The 18,411-nt window shown below is 52.6% G+C and overlaps 1 protein-coding gene across 1 annotated transcript in view; it reads right to left on the bottom strand.

Annotated features, from left to right (window-relative positions):
• Positions 1 to 18,411, bottom strand: part of PMFBP1 (polyamine modulated factor 1 binding protein 1) — an 86,851-nt gene that overhangs the window by 1,329 nt on the left and 67,111 nt on the right. Inside the window, 6 exon segments of the mRNA XM_088062424.1 lie at positions 66 to 194; positions 822 to 1,016; positions 1,018 to 1,074; positions 1,596 to 1,756; positions 14,940 to 14,960; positions 14,963 to 15,042. Of these exon segments, the coding sequence (XP_087918550.1) occupies positions 66 to 194; positions 822 to 1,016; positions 1,018 to 1,074; positions 1,596 to 1,756; positions 14,940 to 14,960; positions 14,963 to 15,042 (643 nt within the window).

Raw genomic sequence — 18,411 nt, forward strand, 5'->3', positions numbered from 1 at the left:
CCTGTGTCCCTCTGGCTGCTCACCCCTAGGCCTGGTGTAGTGGCTGGGGGGCTGCTGGCACTGACCTGCTTGAGCAGCTCTCTGTTCTCCTGTGGGATATCGTGGCTGTTGTCAAAATCACTGTGGACAGCCAAGTAGGAGGTGATCTCTGTCTGCACTGCCTGGTCCTTCAGGTGGAGGGGTGTACCACTGACCTGTGAATACCCAGCAGGGTGTGGGATCACCCTGTGCCCCTGCTGTGTACAGCTGAGGCTGCAGAAGGAGCCTTTTTAGGACAACTCATGGACAGTGGGCTGTTGGGCAGGGCCTGTGACAGAGGAACATGGCCTGCACCAGGTGGGAGCCAGGACAGCTGCTGGCTTCTGGCCCTCTCTGTGCTGTCCCCACAGTGCCCTCCCTGTTGTGGCAGTATCTCTTGGACACCCAGCAGCCCTGGAGAGCCATCCCTGTGGTTCCTTACCAGTGGCAGAGCACGGGCAGAGGGAGAGTGGAGATCCCAGCTCATTGGCAAGGTTGTGGGCTGCTGCCACCAGCCCTGGGACAGTGCCCAGGGTGTCAGTGGGGGTGTTAGAGTCTGCATTCTTCCAGCTCTGCTCATCTGGGTGGACTGGGCTGTTCCAGCCAGACTTGCCTTGTGGCTAGGCTGCTCTGTGTAGGTGGTGCTAGAGCCACATGTGGCTGGCAGGATGTTCTCTACCCTCCCCTGGGGGGTCACCAGGTGTTTGCACAGGCTGTGGGGCAGGCATGATGCCTGGCCTGTGGCAGTGGCACTGGGGGATATACACAGCTTGGTCTGTGGCTGCTGTGCCCAGCACTGGTACCTTGCCCATCAGTGCCTGGAACTGCTGCATCAGAATGACCAAGTCCTGGTGCTCCTGCTCCACTGCACACTCCTGCTCCTGCAGCTGGACCAGTTGTTTGTGGTTTGTGCCCCTGCAGAAGTCCAGGTCCAGCTGCAATGCCTGTATTGTGACCAGCACCTGAGCTGGATCCAGGTCTTCCTGCTGCATGTCCTGGCAGCCCTGCTCTGGGCTCCCCATGCTGTGGCTCCAGCACCAATGTTTGCCTTTGGCCCTAAGGACATAGCATGAGCAGCATCAGTCCAGCTCACCGCTGTAGCCCATCTTGCAGCTCCTGTCTGGGCAGGCACTGGGGCTGCACAATGCTGGCAGTCCTAGTTCTGTGCAGAGCAGCAATGGACCGCGTTGCCAACAGGTGGGTGCCGCCTTTCCCCACCAAGCAGCACTGCTACATGTGTGTGCATGTTCTGACAGTTCCTATGGGCTCACAAATAGCCGAGCCCCTGGCAACCACTGGCCCTCCATGCTGCAGTGAACTGTGGCCACTGTGGGAAGGAGCATGTACCACATGACATGTAGGTACATGATGGTAGCATGTGGGAAATGATGGCAGTGGGACTGGTGCAGCCACGGCAGGACTGGATATGCCTGAGCCCCTTGTGCTCTCCCCAGCCCTGGAGAAGAGGTATCTGGTGGTGCAGGTAAGGGCTGGCCAGGGCCTCCTGTACCACCTGGCCACCAATCTGTGGCTACGCAACCAGTGCCTGGGTTGAGTATATGGTTGGCATGGCTCACCTTGGGCTGCCAGGTGTCTGTCTCCTGCTGAAGCTGCTAGATGGAGCTGGTCAGCTCTGGTGTTGTCTCCTTCGCCCCTGGCAGACCTCTACAGGAGCCTTCAGGCTGATCCTGAGGTGCAAGAACCTCCCTGGATGTGCCAAATTTTGGCCATTCTCTCACTGTTGGAAGTACCATAAACTCCCACAGCCTCAGACAACCCTTAGTCCCACAGATGTCACTCAGCCCTGCCTGGGGCAGCCCCACCGTCCCATGGCGTTGGCACTGCCACTCCCTGTCTGAGGAGCACCTGATGCCAGCAGGAGAGGCCTAGCCTGGGGCTCCTGTAAAAGCAGGGCAGAGCTGTGTGAGGCTGTGGCCCTCTCCTCAGCAGCACCTGGTCCTACTGCTGCCCACAGTCCTCACTGCTGCCTACCTGTGCCATGCTCCTCACAATCCTGTATCCCTGGCATTGCTGTGTGACACTACCCAATGTGCCACTATGACATCACCAGGTCCTGGGCATCATCCTCAGAACTGGTCCAGAACATGGCAGCACCCCTATATCAGGGCTGGGCTGTAGCCAGGGCCAGGTGACAGTGGGGATAGCAGCAGTGCTGTACTCAGGGCTGTGCCCTGCAGTCTGCCACCCACACAACGGAAAGGGCTTTGGGGACCCGCTGCAGGGGCACATCCTGATAGGGCCACGGGCTACGGGCCCTTGGGGAGGTTGAATGTGTCCAGGCGAGGCTGAGTGTGGACAGGAGAGGCTGAGAGTGAACAGGGGAGGCCGAGTGTGGACAGGAGAGGCTGAGAGTGAACAGGGGAGGCCGAGTGTGGACAGGAGAGGCTGAGAGTGCATGTGTCTGGTTGTCCCACTGCCTGGAGCCAGCCCTCAGTGACACGGGTCTCTGGGAGCCAGTGGTGCCTTGACTGAGGATGCACAGTGATGGTGTGAGCACAGACCTGCCGCTGACCTGTGCAGGTGGCTTGGGACTCCCTGGGCTGTGTGTGATCCCTTGCCAACGCTCAGTGCAGTCTCACAGGTGTTTTAACTGGAAATTTCCAAGGCTGAACTGGGCCCAGAAGGTGAACGCAGATGTACCATAGCAGAAATCATCAGTTTCCATGACGACCTGCTCCACCAGCGGGTCACAGTCATGGGCGATGGGAGCAGGCACAGCACCAACAGTCCTGTGAGCAGGGCTGCTGAACCCCCTGCTTCCACAACACAATTGAATTTGCCCCATTTCTGTCACTGCGTGGAAATAGCATTTCCCTGCTGACTTCAGTCTTGTTCAGGCAGCAAAAGCCAGGGCACAGAGCATCCACAGCACACAGAGCCTTTATGGGACAAAGCCTCATGCCATGTGTGCTCTGCCATGCTGTGTTGCATGGTGTCACAGGCAATGCTGCTCTGTACCACAGATGTGCCACACCATGCTGAGCTGCAGCTTGCCTTGAAGGGCTCAACACTGCTCCAGCTCCTTGTGAGCATGTGGGGCAGCCCCACAGCCCTGACCTACAGCTGCCTGCCCATACTCAGCTGGTGCTGGGAGGATGGGGGAGTGGGGTGGGGGGTGTAAAACTGGCCCCTCTGCTGTGTGAGCACAGTCCTGGGGGTGGGAGTTGTCTCACTTTAATTACTACCGCAATGTTACTCTTTTCAGGGCCACCTTAATTGAAATTAAACAGCTGCTGTGTTCAGGCTGGGACAAAAGTGAATCCTTTTTCATTCTTTTCATTCCCCTCCAGTTTAATGAAGACTGACATGCTGGGAGAAAACAAAGGCAATCCAGCTGCTGCCTCTTGCTGGCACATGCATCAGCAATTACCAGTGACCCCACAGGCTGGCAGACACCCCAGAGCACCCCACAGCCATCAGCCCCAGGCAGCCCAGTCTGTGTCTTGGAGAGCTCCTGCCTAAAGGTCTTTCTGGGGGTGTGCAGGGAATGGGGTGCCCACAACATGGGGCATGCCAGCATGAGGGTCTCAGTGCCCAGGTTCTGTTTCCAGGCTTTCATTCCATCTGTTAAGAAGCATCTGGCCACCAACCATGACCCAGCGCGGCCCCTCAGCCCTCCCCCATGTTGCCAGGGTCCTGCCATCCCTGTGGGCTCAACCAACTTCAGCCTCACAATGTTCACAGTCACCAACTAACCCATGCAGTGCCTCAGCCTCAAGCCAGAGCAGTAATGTCAGCCCAGGACTCCTCTCCAGTCTTAGGGTTTTTTTCTGTTTTAGGACCAGGAGTTTGCTTCATGCCATTCAGTACTTTAAAATATGCAAAATGAGGTGCTGCTACAAACCTCATTAACACCCGCCTCCAACATCATTAAGATGTTTCCAAGAAAATTAATTGAGAGACTCATTAAAAATAAATTAAGAAAAATGTGTTGCAGAGCGCCTGCTCCGAGCTCGTAAATCACGGCTCAGAGCTCCAGGCCGCTGCACAGGCAATTAACGCCAGCCAATTTGTTTTATCCTGGCTGCGAAAATTAGAAAGCAGACATGGAGATTAGATTAGGCATGTCTGTCAAGCGGAACTTGGAGTGAATATTTTAGGATACAAAATGGAAATCAGAAAAACAAAGCTGGGACTTCATTCAGGAGAGCTGGCGGGCAGTGGGGATGGGAAGGAAGGAGGTTTGCATGTTCTCTGTGCCATGGCTGTGTGTCAATGACACCCATCTCGTGATCCTGCCACCACCAGCTCTGTCCTCCCCTGCACATTGCCCATCCCTTGGTGGCTGTGCAGATGCCAATGACCCCTCTTGGGGAGCATGAGCTCACAGTGAGAGTGTTCTGAGCTGCTGTGTGTGACACAGCCCAAGCCAGCACATTGCCTGCATATGCTGATTACACACTTGGATTAGCAAACATTGTGCAACTGGGTGAGACCACTGCTTGAGCCTCTATCAGCTTTAGGCTGTTAGTGCCCCTTTGTCCATCTCCAGTACCTTTCATCACAGGAGTTCAAACCACTTGATATTCATGAACCAAACTGCAGGACCCCTCTGCAAAACAAGTGTTGTGATCCCTGTTTCACACAGATGAGACAAAGAAGAGATGACTTAAGGTCTTGCTTGTACTTACATGAATGCACAAGCAACTCATGCAGTGGCTGCTGCACTGGCACATCCCAGTAGTGTGTGGGATATGTTGGTGGCTGCTCATGCAGCCAAATGTCCAGCTGCAGTGGTGGCCCTTCATGGCAGTGGGAACCTGTGTGCTACCAGTGCTTATGGTGCAGGGGCACCACAGAGCTCTAGGAAAGGCTCCAGAAGGAGCTATGAGCACCGCATCAGCCTGAACAACTCGAGTGGTGTGTGAGGGGTTCAGTGCAGAGCAAGAGGTAATTTGGTCACATATCAGAATGCCAGAGGAAAGTGGGAACAGCAGGAGACTCTTGGATCAGCAGGCAGAAGTGCACCCCAGTCTGATGTCTGTGAGATGACACAAACAAAATGAAACTGGAGTGCAGCACACAAAGAAATGGTTATCTCTTGGCAGAACAAGTTTAACACTGCTGGCCACTTGGAACCAAATCTGGAGGACTCACTTCCAGCTCTACCTATCAGTCTCTGATCCCAAAGCACACAGATGCTGGTCCTGTGGTGCGAGACAATGAGGTCTTCACCGCATCGCTGCTACCCTGAGCCAGGATTTCCCATCTGCTCATGTCATTCCACCCCCCGCCATGGGCAGGGACACCTTCTACCTTCCAGGGTGCTCCAAGCCCCGTCCCAGTCTGGCCTTGGACTCCTCCAGAGATGTGGCAGCCACAGCTGCTCTGGGCAATCTGTGGCAGCGGTGGGCGGGGGCCGAGAGGTGGCAGGAGCGGGCTCGGGGTGCCGGGGGTGAGAGGGAGCGGAGGAGGCGGGAGCGGGCTCGGGGTGCCGGGGGTGAGAGGGAGCGGAGGAGGCGGGAGCGGGCTGGGGGGGCGGGGGGTGAGAGGGAGCGGAGGAGGGGGGGGCGGGCTCGGGGTGCGGGGGGTGAGAGGGAGCGGAGGAGGCGGGAGCGGGCTCGGGGTGCCGGGGGTGAGAGGGAGCGGAGGAGGCGGGAGCGGCCCGGGGGGGCGGGGGATCGGCGGTGCCGGGGGCTGCGGACGGCCGCTTCGCGCATGCGCGCTGACAGGCTCCGCTCCGCCTCGCTCGCGCCCGGCAGGGGTCGCTCTCGACCCGCGCGGCGCTGCCCGTGAGGGCGGCTCCGCCCCGAGCACCCTCAGGCACTGCCGGGCACCCCAGGACACCCCTCGAGCATCCCCAGGCACTCTCCCCGGCCATCCCCCGAGCAGCCTTTCCCGGGCGCGTCTCGAGCGTCTCCGAGCACCGCCTGGGCACCCGCCGGGCACCACCAAGCATCCCCCAGCACCTTTGTTTCTGCCGCGGTCCCGGTCGGGGGTGCCCGAGCCGGCGTTGCCGAGCCGAGGTTCCCAGAGCTGGGGTGCCCGGTGATGTGAGTGCCCGTGCAGGGGTGCCCGGTGCTCCCGCCTCAGCTCAGCCTCAACCCGGGACAGGCAGAGGGCTGGCAGGTCTTGCACTGGGATTGGGATTCATGAACGGGGAAACGAGATCAACGACTCCGTCGGTAGAATCTTAACAAGCTTTAAAGGATATTTCTGAGCTGTTCCAGTGACGATTCTCGGCCCTTCGTGTTGGCAGGGAGCCGTACCTCGGCCCGATCCTACCCGGTACTGCCTGGGGCACGCTGCCGTGTTTGGGATGAGCAACAGCGATAGAAATACAGGCGGTGTGGGCATAGTCCACCGGGAGCGACAACAATCGGCACTTGGAGGGCTTTGCATTCTGCGGTGCGAATGATCTCATTATCCTTGCAGGGGTCTCGGCCAGCTACTTGAAAAATTCTTATTAAAAACCACAACAGCTCTAGGGAGAGGGCACCCACCAGGGAAGGGAGAGAGAACAAACTGGATGTGGAAAAACAGAAGGGGGAAACAGCCACAGTAGCAATAATGGGTCAGAACCTGCTCTGCCCTGCTGTCTTCCTAGTGGAGGCTGAAAGGCCTTGACACATCCCAGGGTGCACATCAGTGTTTTGCCTCTGCTCTATTCCTCTAGCTACCACATGTTCCCATGAAACCTCATAGCTGAGGTTTGTTGGTGCATGAGGAGGCCCACCCAGCCTAGTTGCACGGGAACCAACCTCTGACATTCCCATTGCTCAAACACTGGGTCACCTCATCCCCTTTTCCTGCCCAGACAGCGTCAGCCAGAACAGGCCACCCAGGGCTAGCCTGGTTGGGTTTAAACACCTTCCCCCGGGGTCAGGGAGAAGGTGCAGATGGTCACGGGAATGACCCCGCAAGTGTGCAGTGAGTGGTCCCTGGGGCTGCCTCCTGCCCGCTGCTGGTGCTGCTGTGTATTCACACCACCACAGCACCATTTCCACTGCTGCTTCTGCCAACTGCATCTCAGTTTTTTGAATCTGTGGGTTAAGGACATACACAAAATCTGTAGGAGCTGTGATGTGTTCCTCTAAGGAACCGAGAGATGGAAAGCAGCAGGAAGTAGAAATTCTGCTGGAAAATGGAAGGAGCAAATGAAAGGAAAGCAGTGCTGCTCAGGTCTGGTCACAGGACATGAGGCATTGGTGGTTCTTGCAGTTACAGTCACTAAGTTGCTGGGAGAGGGATAGTGCCCCTGGACAGCCACATCAGCAGCTCTGGGGCCTCCTTCTGAGCTAGCACTGATGGTAGCACTGTCTGGGAGGTCAAGAAAAAGCAAGGGGGCAGAGGGGAGACAAAAACCAGAGGGAGCTGTGTAAATGGAAAGAGATCCTGGTGGTGGGGAGCACAAGGAGAACCTCCAAAGGGCAGGAGGGGATGGGGATACAGATATGAAGCTGAAAGAGAGGACCTTCCCTTCCCTTCCCTTCCCTTCCCTTCCCTTCCCTTCCCTTCCCTTCCCTTCCCTTCCCTTCCCTTCCCTTCCCTTCCCTTCCCTTCCCTTCCCTTCCCTTCCCTTCCCTTCCCTTCCCTTCCCTTTCCTCTCCTTCCCTTCCCTTTTCCCTTCCCTTCCCTTCCCTTCCCTTCCCTTCCCTTCCCTTCCCTTCCCTTCCCTTCCCTTCCCTTCCCTTCCCTTCCCTTCCTTCCTTCCCTTCCCTTCCCTTCCCTTCCCTTCCCTTCCCTTCCCTTCCCTTCCCTTCCCTTCCCTTCCCTTCCCTTCCCTTCCCTTCCCTTCCCTTCCCTTCCCTTCCCTTCCCTTCCCTTCCCTTCCCTTCCCTTCCCTTCCCTTCCCTTCCCTTCCCTTCCCTTCCCTTCCCTTCCCTTCCCTTCCCTTCCCTTCCCTTCCCTTCCCTTCCCTTCTTTCCCTCTATGGTTAACCTTAAGTCTATGGCCAAAAAGAAAGGAGTATTCTAAGATAAAGGATAAAATCCAAGGTAAACAAAATTGAGACCTGCTGCTGCATAGAAAGCTTCATTAGCCCTGTTGGCATAGCAATCATGAGAGAAAAAACAAAACAGTATGTGTGTTTTTGTATGTGTGTTAATGTGGAGGGACTGATTGCCAAGAGAGGATGTCTTACATTTGCCATCTTTTGGTGTCTTCAAGCTCAGCCAAATGCCTGTCTGAAGCTATCTTAGTAAGACAAGTTACTGATTTCAGAGTAAGGGGGTGAAATTTTCATGACTGTAGGTACAGGAGGTCAGGCAGCCCAATCCCTTCCTGCTCAGCCCAGGAATCTGCAGGAAGGAAATGAAAAGGAGGATCTCAAGAACATGATGCTATTTGTGGTCTTGGATAGAGCAGTGACTTCTCACCAGCAGTCATTCATCTGCCTACATCGGCATTCCACAGCATTACTCAGCCCCTCAGGTGGGCAGACACTCGAGGGTAGATCTTCCTGGAAGAGGCCAGGTCTGCTGACCTTATATAACTTATTTTTTTCAGATCTTTAGCAGCTGTCCCCAGTCTCCAAGGTATGACACAGCCAGGTGGTCCTAACCTTGCTGAAGGTCTGGAGCATTTGCACCATCCTTCTCACAAGATCTCACTGTAGTCTCAGCTGCTGTAGCTCTGTTTTGCCTCAGAAATTAGGGCTTGGGGCTGTGCTAGAATAAAATCAGATGAAGATGGAGAGATGGATCTGTGGAAACATTTGTTTAGTGCCCAGGAGCAGCCCAAAAGGCAAACTGACTGTTAACAATTATTAGGAAAATAATGGAGAGCAGATCACAGTTCTGCCAATGAACAGATTCATAGTGAAAGCTGCACTGTGATTTCTTTGTGCAGTTCTGCCTGCCTCTCTCAAGAAAAAGATTTGGAAGTGTTTCAGAGAAGACCAACAAGGATGATCAAATACAAAGAGCATTTTCCATGTGAGGAAAAAGTGGGTAGTCTCTTTAGACTGGAAAAGAATAGACTGAAGAGGATTATAGTATCAAGATTAGGAAATAGAGGCTGCCTGCAGTATGATTTCTCATCATCCCTTCAACATAAGAGCTGGCAGTACCTCATAAATTAGCAGGTAATACCAAAAAACCAAAACCCAGATCTTATACTGAATGTCATGTGCTGTGTTGGGCTGCTTCACACAGGGTGTGGTGCACCCCCAAGGCTCATATGCATTCAAAAATAAATTAAACATTTTAATGGGAGAAAAAAAAAAATCCACTCACATTAATGGAATTCGAGACCCTGTTTCTGCTTCTGGAGCCCTTGAGCTGCAGGTGGCTGAGGCTGGCAGAGAGTTCTGGGAAGCCCCACGGGATCTGTGGCCTCTATACCCCAGCGTGGATGCACCAACCAGACTCCAGGAGTCAATCACCAAATTGCACTGTCTCCTCCTGGAACAAGCTACCAGTGGAGAAACAGAAAACAGGTTTTTTGTAGCTATACTGAAACTTCACAGTTGATTTTAAGCCTCTTAGACAGTATAATACTGACTGCAAGTTCCTGCTGAGGGCGATCGATTCCAGCCTGTGCCAAGCTGCAGGGAACACCCTGTGCCATGCCTGTGTGTGATGGACCGTGTCTCTGCACCAGCAGCATGACTGACTAAGATCAGAAACCAACTTCCCGGGATTTCCCACCAGCATCCTTTCAGACTGCCATCCAGCAGCAGAGATCTGTGCATCCACGAGGTGACAGGCACCAGAAGACAGCATCATCTTCAAACCACATGGAGGGATTAGTGCAGGCTGGAAGCAGCCCCCTGCTGCCCTCTGTCCAGGGTGGGACACACTGCCTGGTGGGCTGTGATGAGGGAGGGGGCTTGCACTTTCAGAGGTGGCTTTCCCAGGTTGTGTGCTTATAAGCAGACACCATGGCAAATAGATTGCATGTTCTTTAGTGTAAATCCTAATCTGGTTCTTTTGAAGCACCTGCTGTTGTGCTGCTGTGCTGCTAAGAATGTCTGCATGATGGAATGCAAGGCTATACCTTAAGTACTTCAAATTATTTAAGAGCAGTAGCGTTTTGTGCTGTGGGACCACATCGAGGCCACTGACTATATATAGTCCTGTAGGATACAGTGCAGGCTACATGGATTCTGTGGGCAGGATGGGCAGGATGGACGGGTATAGGCCATGCACAGGGCACCAGAGCAGCAGCTGACAAAGGTCGGCTGTGTGGTGCTGTTACTTCAGGCAGTGTCTCTGCTTTGTCACACACTTCCTATTCTGTGACACACTGCTCTCAGCAGTGATCCAGCAGTTACAGAGCCTCCATCTTTTTATCAAGGTAATTCCTCATCACCATTATTTTTTTGTATACCTTCTACCACAAGAAAGAAGAGGCCAATACTGAGCTGCAGTGAATGCTCAGCCAGCATGGTAACCAGCCGAATTCCATATTAGCAGCATGGTTGAAATACCCAGCCTGCTTCAACATGGTGACTGAGAACACAGGGAGTGGAAGGGGCCCCAGCTCCACTTTGGTAATGCTCCCCTCTTTCTGGAGTTTGTTAGCACAATATCAAAATTACAAACCACAACACTCCATTTCTTACTTTCATTTTGAATTAAAGACCTTCTATTGAAGACTCTCACTTCAAAAACCAGCCAGGCACTTGCTAATATCAAGCAAAATGCCTGGAGAATAAATTGCTTCTATCAGAAATAAAGCATTTTAGTTCTGCCAGAAGCAGAGAGGTCTGTGTTTGTAAGTCCCTCCAAAGGCAACTCCATCTTTCCTGTTTTCCTCTCATTTTCTTTTGATGCACAAAGCCTGCACATTGCAGTGCTGTGATTGGATTCAGCTTTGGAGCAGTGTAATTGTAAATATTCATTGGAATCCAAGCTAGTTTTCCCAAGTCTCTCTTAAAAGCTTTGCAGTTATATAAACAGCCATGGCTCTGCATTAGCCTCACAGCCTGGAGGCTGCCTATTCCTCCCCAGCCCCAAAGTCTGCTCAGTCAGAGGCTGCATGGAGAGAAATCAGCCTTGCCAACCATTTTAATCAATGCTCTATTATTTTCTTTATTACCTCTTTAATGATTGTGCTGTAGAACTGGCTCTCAGATACAGGTACCCAGTAGAGCTCCTCACTGGTGTCTACACAAATGACATGGCTCACCTTGGCTCACAGTCCCCTGACTCTCTGTGTTTCAGTCCCTGTCTCTCTGCTGATGTTAACAGTGTGTCTGTGAATGGCTCTGAGTCCTGGTATATGGTATACATTAGGTGGTATATGGTATAAGGCATTATGCCTGTGACCATTCCTCTCTCCTCTGTGAATGCTTTGTGGCTGCTCTTGTACAGTGGGGCAAGGCAAAGGGCAGCAGACTCCTACAGCCCCTGAGGAACTGAGGGAAGCTGTGTCCATCAGCCAGACCCTGCCCTTGCCTGTGCCAGCCCTGCACAGCCGAACTGCATGCCCCAAGCGGATTGTGCTCTCCAGGTGGTCTCTGACTGCAGCCATGTCCTGCACAACTCATTTTCAGAGCAACACATGTAAAAAACCCCACACAGCTATTCTGCTGAAAAGGGAAATTGAATCCAAAAGTTCTGATAGCATATCTACACTCCCATCTCTGCTTCATCCACTCATGTGTTCCTCACCATGGGCAGGACTCTGGCCAAAGCCTGTGGCACAGCAGCACATGTAATGCAGATGGTGGTACTGGAGCCTTCATCACCCACTGACCTCCTCCACTGAGCTGCTTGCTCCTTTCAGCATGTGTTACAGCCTCCCGGGAGCCTGGGACCAGGCAGGTTGGCAGGAAAAAGGGGAACAGTGAAGGAGACTGCGGTGGGGCTCTGGGAAAGGCAGAGCTGTATTACAAGGTAGGAGCAGGGATAGATTTAGTAAATGAGCAATGCTGGTGTGAACATCAAGAGGCTGATATCATCTTCCAGTTCTGAGACAGGGGAACTTAGAAGTACACTGCATATTGTGTATCTGTCCATAAGGCTCTCCTGTGATACAGGATCCTCAGACCCTGGCAGTCTGCTCACTTGCTCTGCTCTCCTTCCCTTTAGAAGACTTTTCCTGACCCAAATCTTTCATGATGGAGGTTCTGACCAGTAGTTCTTGAATGTTCCTTCATGGACATGGACAGCAGATGGGTTTTTTCCTCTTTCCTGGAGTTTCTTACATACAGTTGGGGTTGTGATCTCCCTCAGTCATGCAAAAGTAAAAACCAAAAACTCAAACCCCCACAAAACAGCCAGATCATAAATCACAAAACAAGCCCTGTCTAGTAGAACTCTCTTCCACACAGAACTGTAGCTCAGAGCAGATGCTCTGTGAAAATAGATGAAGTAATGAGGCCTTTATAAAGATAACAGGTCCCAGAGTCAAAACAGCTCATGGAGAGAGATTCCCTGTTCCTGTAGATCCCTATCTCCTGGTGGCAGACACTAAAGTGTCCTCTTCATCTCTTTCTCCAGCCCAAGGCCAGATGCCTTCAGAATGTGGTGGAGGCATCCCTGGGGAAAGTCCAGCCCCCAGCTGAAGGGAAGAAATGTGGAAAACCACAAGGTCATGAAGAAGGGCTGGATGTTGAAACATGCCCAATGGGAGGAGCAGAAGGAACCTGTTCCTGGGGTCCCTGTGGGAATCCATCCTGATCCATTCTCCAGATCCAGCATGTCACCTTTTCCCACTTGTGGTGTGACACTGTGACCCCTCGGCAGCTGCCAGCGGAGGGGGTGTACCAGTGGACACACAGCCTGGAGCCCCATCAGGGCCTCTGGTGTAAGAACACACTGGTCCTTTTGCTGCACAACCCTTGTGCAGAGGAGTCTTCATGGCATGAGCTGGAAGCACAACCCTTCCCTTCCAACTCCATATTAAAAAACAGCCAGAACACTGTTCTTCAGTGCTCCTGCTTGGATGATTTATCCAGGTCACAGTGAGGACAACTGGCTAACTGAGGTTAACAGCTTTCTCAGTTCCATTTCAAAAAGACATTAGCATGGGGGCTGTATTAAAGGATGATATGCCAAATCCTAATTCATTCACTAGGAGAGCTCATGATCAGGTGGGGGACTAAGATGACAAGCAGGGCTGTGCTGCCAGTTTTTCTGTAAAGGGCAGGACCATAACTCAAGTTGAGAGCTAGGCTGTTTTATCTGCCACTCTCACACTGAAACCAACAGAAAGCTCAGCTGAATCTGCTATCAGTGGGTGGAGAGATGGGAAGGGAAGGGAAGGGAAGGGAAGGGAAGGGAAGGGAAGGGAAGGGAAGGGAAGGGAAGGGAAGGGAAGGGAAGGGAAGGGAAGGGAAGGGAAGGGAAGGGAAGGGAAGGGAGGGGAAGGGAAGGGAAGGGAAGGGAAGGGAAGGGAAGGGAAGGGAAGGGAAGGGAAGGGAAGGGAAGGGAAGGGAAGGAAGGGAAGGGAAGGGAAGGGAAGGGAAGGGAAGGGAAGGGAAGGAGCAGGGTGTCATTCCCACCCTGCCATCCTGTCCTTGCACAAATCAACACACAGTCATCCATATGCATATGCAGAACAAAACAAAGGCACATGCTGACCCTCTCCAGCATTCATCCATCTGCCACCACCCACAAACACAGACAAAGGCACACACATCCTGCTCCCACCTTCACTGTGGGCAATTGGAATGCAGGTTTACCACGCACAGCTCAGCCCGCATTCTTGGCTGGTTCCTCACACACAGAACAATGGATGATGTGGGAATAAATAGAACAACATCTCGTAACTTTCCTTCAAAAGCAATAAATATAATCATTGCATTGTGTTCATATATATTACAATGTATGTATCATTAGATATATGAACATATTCATAGGAATATATTTATCATCACCACATTAAATGAAACAAAATGTCTCCACTATGACTAATAGGGGGGACCACCCCCCCACACCCCCCCATTTTAAATGCTGCCCTCTGAGCTGCTGCTCAGACAAACCAGCAGTGCTGAGCTTATCCTGTCATCCAATATGCTGGTACCTGGTACTCCAAAGTACCTGGTTTATTCTATCAGAACCCCAAGCATATTTCACTAGCAAGTTGTTAAAATAGACACATTTTTTTTAATGGCTTATGTGGTGCTGAAGGGGATGACAAGTGGATATGAGGTGAAGCAAGTCATGCTGCAGTGTGCAGCAGCAGGAGTTCCTCAGGTTTCCAGGATCAGCTCTCCTCACCTGTTTGCCACGTGGATCCAAATTAGACCTTGTGGTTGGAGTACACTGAGGAATGCTGCTGCCTGAGCAGACATCAGGCAGACAGCTTGATTGCTGTAGAGGTGGGAGTGATGTGCTTTCTCAAGCCAGGCTCACATGCAGGAGAACACACTGAGAAAAGGGTCTGACTTCTACAGGTTCTGAAATACAGGAGTCAGTGGCAGGGCAGGGGCAAACAGACCCAGCATGGGGTAGACTGGCATAGGCTGCCCAGCAGGCCTCCAGCAGGCAACGGGGGTGCTCCCACCCTGATGGCCAGGAGCAAGCTGAGGGCTTTGTCCACAGCAGCATGGCTGAACAGGTCTGAGCAATCCCAATCTCCTGGCTCACAGCATGTAAATGTCACCACTAGTCAGGACAGCTCTGTCCTGAGGCAGTATCTCTGTGGCCATCCTCATCTTGTCTCTCCAAGGTCAGCAGCAGGAGCAGCACCTACAACATCTGTGCATGACAGCCATCACACCCCCACAGCAACTGCAATCCCACCACCCATTTACAGCCAGCAGAGCTGTAGCCATGTCCCTGCTGCCTCCGACCTTTCCTCTCCTCATTGGGAGGTGACAGACTCTACTCTCACATCTTCAGCCTTTCCTTACGCTGCTATATAAACAAGAGCAGCAGATTATCATTGTTGCTGTGAATGCATTAAATAGAGTTCCCTTCTCAGCCTGGGCTGATGAGCTAGAGTGGTCTTGTATCTTCTCCTACCTGCTCCAAGCTCCCTTCCATAGCTGGTGGCTCGCCTTCAGGTCCTGGCTGAGCTGCTGCTCTGGCTGCATTTCTGCTCCAGGTCTGCCTGCCTCTCCCTCTGCTTGGTCTGCTGTTGATAGATCCTCTGCTCTTGAGCATCCAGCTATTGACCCGCCCAGGGAAAGAAAGAAAAAATGGAAAAAAAAAATCAATTAATACTAAACAGCTTAACAAAACCCTGAACAGCACAGACCTGATGCTGCTGGGGGTGGGGATTGGCAGGAGGAGACACCTCCACCCTCACATTAGCTGCAAAAATCTGATGTTCTGGGGACAGGAAGCCAATATGGTAGGTGTGATTTGACATGCTTGCCTGCAGCAGGCAGACATATCCAGCTCAGGAAAACAGACTCTGCTGACTGGGGTACCTGCCTCTGCTCATGGAAGGGGTGACAGACTCCCATGGTAAGGGAAGCAAAGAGCAGCTGACCAAGACCAAAATTATTCTAACCAGTAACCAAACACCCAGCTCCTGTTGCAGCTGCGTGTTGAGCTCTTCAGGCATTTTCCCTGTGTTTGCTGTCCTCGGAGCAGAGCAGAAGGGGCTCAGGTACCCCACAGCCTGTCCATCTCCCTCCCATTCTGCCTGAACAGGAGCAGCTCTAAGGGTTCAGCATATTCACTTCTTGTTGTCCCAGCTGTAAGGCGTTTGCACAAGGCAAAAGCAGGGAGGATCATAAATGTCAATGAAGGAGCATTAGTAAAACAAGACTCAAGTATTGACCCTTGCACAGAGCCACTCTCCCCTCTGCCTTGGCTATTTACTCCTCAGGGATGCTGCTCATCTTCTTGTGATGGGTGAGAGAAGCCACAGTCAGCAGGCACTGTATGGCTCCTGCCCTGCTAAGGATGGGGAGGCAAGAGAAAATGATGGCCATGCAGCTTAGGAGTTGTTCTGCTTGGTGGTTTAAATTTAGCATAAGAACTCCTCTGCATTGCTGGCTGGGGATTGTGTCATGCCCTGTCATAACCAAGGGTCCTGCTTCTGCTGCTCAGATATACCTGGAAGCAGCCCCGTGTCCTGGAGAAAGGGGTCTCCAGAGCTTCTTTGCAAGTACTGCCTGGCCACCTCCACCTTGGCTCAAGCTGGCAGTCCTCCTGCACTCAGGCAGGCCCTGCTGCATGGGAAGCTCTCCCAAGAGCAACGGTTCCCAGAGGCTTCTCCCTCTGGGCACATGTCCATCCATCCTTCCAGCACTGCCACTGCCCTTGGACCCCCTGGGCCCACCTGTGCTCCACACTGCTGCCAGGAACAGCTGAGTGGTGCCAGCAACACCACCAACATCCAGCAACACTGGTAACAACAGAGGGGCATCATCAATGTTCACTGACTTGCTAAACCTAGAGAGGATTTTGATATTAATTAATGCTAACTCATAAGTAAAACATATTTATTGAAGACTGTCACCCAGCTGTCAACATTCAATAAATATGTTAATAATCAATTTGCAGGTAATTAACATGAAATCATGTTAATGTCTACATTAAAGATGTATTTCAGCACACACAGGCAGTGCACAGCCATTGTGCCAGGTCCTGGCTTCTACCTGTGGGGGGCTGAGTGGTGTGCCAGGTCACAGAGGGGAGCACTGGGAGGTCCTTGGCAGAAGGTTGAGCATCCAGCAGCAGCAGCAGACTGGATAGATTCCAAAACCATAGGCTCACAAAGCTTTGTCAACAGGGATAAGCAGAGACACGTTAGAGATGGAGAGGAGCTGATGTCTCCTCATCATCCCCCTCCCCCCAGCTGCCAGGCAGGTGAGTGGGTTTGGGAGACAGAGGGATTCTAGGATTTTCAGTGCACTAAAGCTCCCTGCCAGCTCTCGGGTACCAGGAGTGCCTGTGACAACAGGGCATGTCACATGGCTCCATGGAGCAACATCTGCCTGTGGGTCTGAGGTCACCAGAGGGTGCATCCTGCCCAAAGCAGCACTGCCTGCCCTAGCTTCCCTCCTTGCCATGCCATTCAGACAAGCCCACCTGTCTTCTGTCCCAGCGCAGCCCCACACAGCGGTGTGTTTGCAGCAGGAAAGAAGGTGGCATGTTTAGGGTGAGCATCCCCCACCTCCAGCCCTTCTCCTCTCATTTAAGTGGAATCAATTGTGCCATTTCTGCTTTGCTTTTCAAAAGCAATTACTTTCATGTCATTTTTACAGACATGCACAGAGAGCGAGAGAGTGAGGGCTTGATTATGCCCCCTCCCATCCCCATCGTATGGCTTCCGCAGTGGTGGTGAAGTATTAAATTAAATGAGGTATCTATGGAGCGGCGATGGTTTCAGGTCAGAGGCGCTATGGAAAGCTGTATGCTGCACTGCTCCTGTATATGTAAATGGCTATATTAAAACCACTGATGTCAACTCGCAGCACTCATCTCTTCTGCTCTCGGGTGATCAAAGCTGATTGCAGAGGCAATTACTGCGAAGGAAAAGAAAATCACGGCCTCCTGCTCATCCCTGAGCTACTGGAGTTTAATTGCTTAGTGCAGCTGAAGCTGCCTCTCCATCTCCCTGGTATGCACACACACATGTGCGAGCGTCACACACCTAGAGACAGACAGGAATGGGCATTTTTTGGGATGGGTGGGGAGAAGCACCCGAAGCAAGGGAAGACCACGACATGAAAAATAATGATGCTTAAAAATGAATTAGACCACTACAGCAGGTAGGGCTGTATCTTAGCAAGCTGCTGGATCGATAGCACAGGGAAACAGGGCAGCATAAATACATGCCCGTGAGACAGCCTCTCCTGTTCTGTGGTCTTTGGTCCAGGATTTACAGTAAGGCTGCTTCAATCTTTTACAGAATGTGGCTAATCAGACTCCCAAATTCTGGTGATACAGGTAAGAATCATAACCCCTGTTTTACATCTGAAATCACTTGAAGAGAAGGTGTCGGTGCTGTCCTGAGGAGTCCCAGCTCCTCACCCTGGTCTTATCTTTGTGTTTCATGTGGGATTCCACAGGTGCACCATGAAGGCAGAGGACACTTTTTAGGCAGGGAACACTGTAATGCAAACACAACACTTGGCCAAGTTGCCATCAGCCCTGTGCCACACACCTGCCCAGGTTGCCCAGCTGTACCACGGGATCACCTCAGTGCTGGTCAGGCTTTGGCTGTGGAGTCTGACCTGTTCTGAAGCAGGGCTGAGAATGCGCTCTTTGTATGCACACCTGTACCTGGCCTGCAAGGTTGCAGGGCTGAGCAAAGTGTAAGGCATCAGACTTAGCATTAACATGTTACAAGGGAGCAGAGGGGCAATAAAGAAGGTGGGGAGGGGGGAAAACAAAAGACCTGCCTTCCCAGCTAAAGGAGGCCACAGCCACCCCTGTGGCACCGCACAGAGGCGTTGGCACCACACTCACACAAGGCAGGAGAGACCCCAAGGATGTCTGCTGTAACCCAGTTCTCTCTGATGGCTGTCCCTCTCTTCCCAGCCTTGGCCAGGATGGGTGCTCCTGGGAAACCATCCTC

This window comes from Pseudopodoces humilis, chromosome 14 (assembly GCF_049639895.1).
Source record: "Pseudopodoces humilis isolate 2021_Gansu_Grassland_sample_001 chromosome 14, ASM4963989v1, whole genome shotgun sequence".
NCBI lineage: Eukaryota > Metazoa > Chordata > Aves > Passeriformes > Paridae > Pseudopodoces > Pseudopodoces humilis.